Here is a 6346-nt window from a genome sequence, read left to right as displayed (position 1 = left end):
ATAATAATTTCTAATGCGTCAGGATGACTGGCGCGATCTACCAGTAAATTGTATGTTCGTCCTTCCATAAACGTTACAATTTTCGTATTGATGTGTCATTGCAGTTGCAGACGAATCAGTTAGCCTACACACAGAGTCGGTCTCAAAAGAAAGCACTCATACTTGCCATTTTATTCGACGAACTACAATTTCAGGTTGATATTTTAGTATTACACTCGACCCAATTAACGATCCAATATTAGTACTGTGTTTGATGCTGTGGTTCTCGACATTAGGTACCTGTAAAATACTCCGTGTTGACAAGGGATTGCCGCATTGCCAATCCAGTAATCAAATGTGATTTCTTCGTTCACACAAATATCTTTGAAAGTATAAAGACCACAGCAAGCTCTCCATCGATCTCCCAGATCAGCATTCGGGTTATCATCGTTGTAGCGGGTTACGCACGAGCGGATACATATAGCCACTTGATTACGAAGGGTTTCCACGGATAGAATGTTACATTTGACAGACCACTACATTTAGACTTTCTATTGGTAGAAAGGCAAAATCTTTTTACCAATTACAGCAGTAGGATTCTGCCAACCATTCGTTGGCAAATACCTTTCATAGATAATATGACTTTTAGGAGAAAACCCGAACAAAGACATAAAATCGCGAATAACACTTATTCTACCGTAAATCGACTTTGTTTTTATTAATCAAATAGTAAGTAAAACTACTTTATGCTCCTTCATACGTGTGTAAAACGAAGTAGTGGGCACACACTAGCCCATTACAATTGTAGTTTGCAAAGCGGGCCATACACCCATTATACGTGGTATCGATGCCTCCTTGTCGTTCAGCCGCAAGCCATATACGTTCGTCGTCTGAGTTAGTTCCTATATGTGAATCGAATTCATGAAAGAGCCGCGACCATGTGTATATTACATAGCTTAACTCTACTAACCTCAAAGCGCTCTGGATACGACTTATTCGACAAGCCTTCTCCCGCGTAATCACTGATAACCCCGTCTTTTTCAAATGAATTGATTCGCGATTAGCTCTGTCCCTCTACTCCAGTACTTCTCGATGCGTGTAAAAGCGAATTTTCGTCATCGAAGTCTCTGATTACAGTAGTGAATATTGCTGGCACATAATCCTTGTACACATTCGATGGCATCCCCACGGCATTAATAGTCAGAATTGAATAATACATTTTTACTGGCCACACAGTACAGAACATCCCGCTCGATTTAATCAACCGAGTCCACAAGCTCTTGCGAGTTTTGGTAGGCAATATCACAACAGAAAGTCGTCCCCCACAACCAGGGATACTCAAAATACAATATAATACAACTGCTTGCCGTGCGGTGGAATACATATCGGGTCAAATGAGACCAGAGCAAGGAAATAAATAATTGCAATTGTGGTGAGACAGTAAATTATTGCATGCCAAGCGTGCTAGCCTTCTACTTCTCTAGACACGCATCCACTGTCGCCACATCCCAGAAGCCTCCATTAACCTTCAGAAAGAGAATCATTTCGAGAGTCATAGGCAACAACCTGTGTCGCTCATGTGGAACCACGGCAGGAGCGATACTGAAAAGCCTCTCTACTCGATTCGACGTAGGTGGGATAGCTGATATGAGCATCTAGGTCGATGGATTGGCAACAAAATTGCGTCGTTTTAGGATTTGATCAGCAAACCCTTCCTTTGCGGTAGAACTCGTCAATTCCGCGGTGCTCAAAACCTCCGCTGGCACACGAAATGGTTCCAAAGCTCTGGCTTATTCGTTCGTCAACAAGCCGGCATCACCTGCCAGCACCTTGACAACCGCTGCTTCAAACACAGGCGAGTGCACAATTTCGGCATCAGGCGCTGTCGTCGCACAAAAAAACGCAAGATATTAGTATCTCTCCGTCACAATAGTTTATAGAAACACTTACAAAGATAGGTGGTCATTGAGGGCCTCAATTCGAACAGGCCGTCAAACAAAGCGCGTGCATCGAGCAGGGTTAACTCGTCCCCCTGTAATTTCTTGGAAATCGATTCGATGCACCGCAACTTCGACAAGAGATCCTCCAGCTTACGATGATCTGCTCTTGACGGTAGCAGATCCGCCATGTCGTCATCGTCAGCAGAAAGGAATTCACGCAGGCGAATGTAGCGTTCAAGCATGGAGAACGTCGAGGACCAGCGTGTATCCTGACGCAGAATTGGCATCAAGGGTGTCTTCATCCTAATACAAAAATAGATTCGCACAAATTTAGGTTAATCCAAATCCCAATTATCAAATCACAAATCACAGATTTTGTATACCTCAGTTTTGCAGCTTGGTTTAACGTACGAAGCTTCCGCATAAGCTGCTGAACTTGATCAAGCGCAGTTTCAAAAGGAACAAGAAACTCTCGAACAGCGAGATTCAGACGATGGCTTGCGCAGCCAACTAGCGGCACATTCATCAGATTTGCAAGCCGTTTGTTGACTGCGCAGTTATCACCAACGAGAAACTTGCAGCCGTTAATAGTCTTACCAAAAAATGGCAAGAACCGCTCAATTGCTCCCATGTATTCAAGTGTTCGCCAGGCTCGTCCATAACGGGAGCCATAGACAACAGAGGGTACCACCAGGCGAGTCGTAGCATCCGTAAATAGCCAAGAACTGCTCCGTGCCGTGGCTCCTGTCGTCCAGCATCAGGACAAACTCGTCTGGCATCTCTTCACCGATTGCCTTCTCCACCGCCTTGGTCACGCTTTCCATGTTGGAGACCAGAGCGTTCACAGACACAGGAGCCAGTTTAGTGTACCTACCAAAAATAGTATGACATATTGGTCAGATCAAATTTTGAATCGTAATAAAAGCATGCTCATAGTTAGTACTTACCTTCGCGTCTCCACGGACTCACAGAATGAGAGCGGCAGATTGCCCATGACGATCCACTTCATCCATGCGTAGCGGTTGGAAGCTTTCTGATTCACTCAGGTCACGAGAGTGCCAGTCGCTGCTGCGGTTGTGTCGAGCATTTCTCGCTCAAAATGGGGATGCCACTCGGACATGCGACACCAGGTTGGTGTAGCCGCTCTACGGCAATGCTTACGCTGCTTTCCGCACGCATTGCAGACATGATATCCAGTCAGCTCGCCTTCTTCATCAAGCCATGGCTTGAAGAAGAAGGCAGCGATCTGCCTGGGAGTGAAGGGTGGGGTTGTCGCGGGGGGCATGGCGTTCTAGGACGGGGTGGAGGTGGTAACGACTTCAGTGAGCTTTTGAAAATGAATTTGCCAGCCAACGTGTAGCGTGTGTGCGCACTATGGCTCACAGTCTACAATTTCGTTGGTAGTGAGAGCTTAAAAATAAAGTATCACCAGATTTGTTACTGTGACATAAATAACTGACCTGGATCAAAAATGATCACAAATAAATAATTGTTCCGACCAATAAAAATGAACCTTTTCCGGTATTTATCTTTGAGCATCCCTGCACACAACATTATCGTCAGTTTGTTATATTTAAATGTGTAAATACTCATCTGGATATCATAGCTCCCGATTATCTGCGCTCCCTTTGATGTCTTCGTACTCCGCAAATGCTTGAACTACACTTTTCCTGTCACGACAACCTTTTGACGTAATATGCAACCGTTATTTGAAAGCAACTTATTGTACGGATCATATATGAAGGGCCCAAATATTCGTGCCATTTGTCATAATATTAGTTGAGTTCTACTGTGAAGTTTGTGTAACATTTTAGGAGGAGGGTGGTAGTTCTTGGGTAAAATGAAACGTGACATTGTTAATTAGAGTCTGGAGGATATCTACACTCTCTTGTGTCCATTCCTTCAGCCTGTATTAGTCACAATGATCCGTCCCGTAAACTGTACTGTAAACTTACCATCAACTGTATCCATAATTTGGTACCATACTCTAATCCGATAGTAAGCGTACCGTAACCTTGGGTAAGGATGCATCACATCATATTAATCCTCTCTGTCTTGAGAAGAAATTAAAAGCCTATGTGGTGCAGAATTGCACATGACAAGGCCCTAACGCCTTCCAGAAATACTCCCCAAGACTCATCGTTGTGTGGATGATGGTGGTCACATGAACACAATAAGAGTTATAGATCCAACAAAGCATGGTAAAAAGACTATGATGGTAGCACTCGAAAAAAAAAGAACACTGCATCTTTCTCGTAAGCGTTTTAAAACATTGTAATATTCAGTAGTTTAAGAGCAATGACAAGTAATACGTGGGCAAAATGACTATACTGTCCACACTATAACGCCAACTACATGGTCGACTGTACCAAAACGCATGTGTTGAGGAGGTGGGTTTGTGACCTCGTCAATCAAATTCATCCATTTAGGATGGGTTTGCCATCACCTTTTTTTTACGACTCAAACCTCTATGTTTGGGAATCTCTAGCGCAAAAATGACTACGAATTCGTCATTTTTAAAAATATTTTCATAATCTAACCCGTCTTGCTTCCCCTATATCTAACTAACTGTCGCATATGTAAAGTATGCAACGTATGGACCAACTAGCCACTTGAAATGGGCCCTTCACTTTATGTCCTACATTACCTATCCCCCCCCTCAGCACGTGTATGATACACTGTATCGTCTATGATAGAGCACCCTTGCAGCGCATGCGAGATGTTTCCTTTTGATGAGGAAAGAAGAAGAGAACATGTTTACGGGAATTCATTTTCCCGCCAAATGGCTCATACTCACCCACCCCTGGACGTGGGTGAATATGAAATCGCGTGGCATTTGCTGGAAAATCATATGGGATTTGGGTCGAAATCGCGTGTTATTGCATTTGGATTTTGACCAAGTCTGACACCCCCTAATATAACGAATTAACGTGTACTGAAAACAATACTGCAATGTATATGGCCATCTCCCTAAAATTCAGTACACTAATACTAGTACTGGATTATGGAAATTCCACCAATGTGGAAACGGAAATGGAGTGTCTAATTCAAAGCTTCCCGTGTCCGTATGCAACTATTCCCCCCTCTCTCTCTCACCATAAGCACCACTTGTCGTTCTAGAGTGCAGTGGCGCGTCGAACGACCACTTCTGTAACAGCAGCGATAACTGAAGAAACAGGCGGAAACGGAGGTCGCCCCATCTAGCATTTTCAAATTGAGACCACCCAATACAAAATGATACTAATGTGCCATTTAGAGTTATCGAGATAATCGCGTTCAAAATTGGGCCATCATTTTTTGTACCTACACGAATTTTTGAGAAAACGGACAAAAACTGTTTTGAAAATCCAAACGGTCAAAAACTGTTTTGAAAATCCAAACGGTCACTAAAGCGAGCCCACTCATTTGCCAAACGGCTTTCAAGAAGATATCAGTGTCCACAATGCTTCGCCAACTACCACGGCGGCTGTCGCCCCCACTTTCGCCCTCTCAAGATGTTGCAGCCACTCCGCTCTCTGCTTGCGACTTTAGTGCCGTGACGCCCAGCGAGTGTGCGGTGGACTCGCAAGTTTTCAGAGTCCAGCTCGCTCAAGGCACCAACATTGACGAGGCTACTTCCAGTCAAGAGCGAGCAACACCTGTCTCCAACCAAGACGACGTTCATGGAGATGAGAGCGAAGAGGACGAAGATGAACCTCTCGAGGACAGTGATGCTGAGGACTGGGGCCCCGACGACGATCCTGATGACGTAAAAGTCGTCATTGGAGAAAGCGCTGGAAGTGAAGTTGAGGAGGACATAAATATCAATTTGATTGAGAGCGATGTTCGCCAGTGCGTGACGGACCTGATTACTGGAGACGAGTGCGAGATGGGTTGTCTGAAGGGAAAGTCACGCGAGCTGGAATGGCTCATGTGCTCTCTTGGCCAGATGACCAAGTCGGAGAAGACGACGTGCATCTTAACTCTGGTGGGCGTCTTGATGCAGACGGGTACCGCAACTAGACGTCGTGGCAAGGGTGAACGCCAGAAGTTTCACTAATACTTGCCGTTCGTCGACCAAGTTTGTCGATCAGCCTTCGCTCACTGCCTTGGTGTAAAGCCACTTACAATTCAACGTTATAGGCGTCGCGTTCGAGAGGGGAATATTGCACCCAAAGAACATGGCAAAAAACTCAACAAGAATGCCTCCTCCATAGATGCAGTTTGGTTGGTCAAGTGGTTTAAAGAGTTCGCTGCCGAGGTAGATGAGGTGGTACCAGTGCGTGTTCGCACGCAGAAAACTAAAGACGGCGTGGTGAACAAGTACTATAGCCGTGAAGACTACACCCTGTTACCTGCAACGTTTACCTGGAACGTTTTGCATGAAGAAATGCACAAGTACGTGGCTTTGGGTCTTCACGTGAACGAGCCCGCGCCTTCCACCTTCA

At 44.9% G+C, this 6346-nt stretch overlaps 3 protein-coding genes across 3 annotated transcripts; 1 reads left to right on the top strand and 2 right to left on the bottom strand.

Moving 5' to 3' along the window:
- Positions 1-1408: 1408 nt before the first annotated feature.
- PPTG_12864 (hypothetical protein) lies at positions 1409-2550 on the bottom strand (the record flags this gene model as incomplete). The annotated part of the gene is made up of 3 exons (XM_008909571.1): positions 1409-1861; positions 1930-2222; positions 2303-2550. The coding sequence occupies 3 exons, from the start codon at positions 2548-2550 to the stop codon at positions 1770-1772; spliced, it is 633 nt and encodes a 210-aa protein (XP_008907819.1). The 3' UTR covers positions 1409-1769.
- Positions 2551-2554: 4 nt separating this feature from the next.
- On the bottom strand, positions 2555-2928 carry PPTG_12863 (hypothetical protein; the record flags this gene model as incomplete). The annotated part of the gene is made up of 2 exons (XM_008909570.1): positions 2555-2789; positions 2867-2928. 2 exons carry the CDS (start codon positions 2926-2928, stop codon positions 2555-2557), a joined length of 297 nt encoding a protein of 98 aa, XP_008907818.1.
- Positions 2929-5361: 2433 nt separating this feature from the next.
- On the top strand, positions 5362-5958 carry PPTG_12862 (hypothetical protein; the record flags this gene model as incomplete). Its single annotated transcript, XM_008909569.1, has 1 exon — positions 5362-5958. The coding sequence occupies one exon, from the start codon at positions 5362-5364 to the stop codon at positions 5956-5958; it is 597 nt and encodes a 198-aa protein (XP_008907817.1).
- Positions 5959-6346: the final 388 nt, after the last annotated feature.

This window comes from Phytophthora parasitica (genome assembly GCF_000247585.1).
Source record: "Phytophthora parasitica INRA-310 unplaced genomic scaffold supercont2.34, whole genome shotgun sequence".
Taxonomy (NCBI): domain Eukaryota; phylum Oomycota; class Peronosporomycetes; order Peronosporales; family Peronosporaceae; genus Phytophthora; species Phytophthora nicotianae.
Note: the sequence above shows the minus strand (reverse complement) of the source record. Positions and strands in the feature narration are given on the sequence as shown.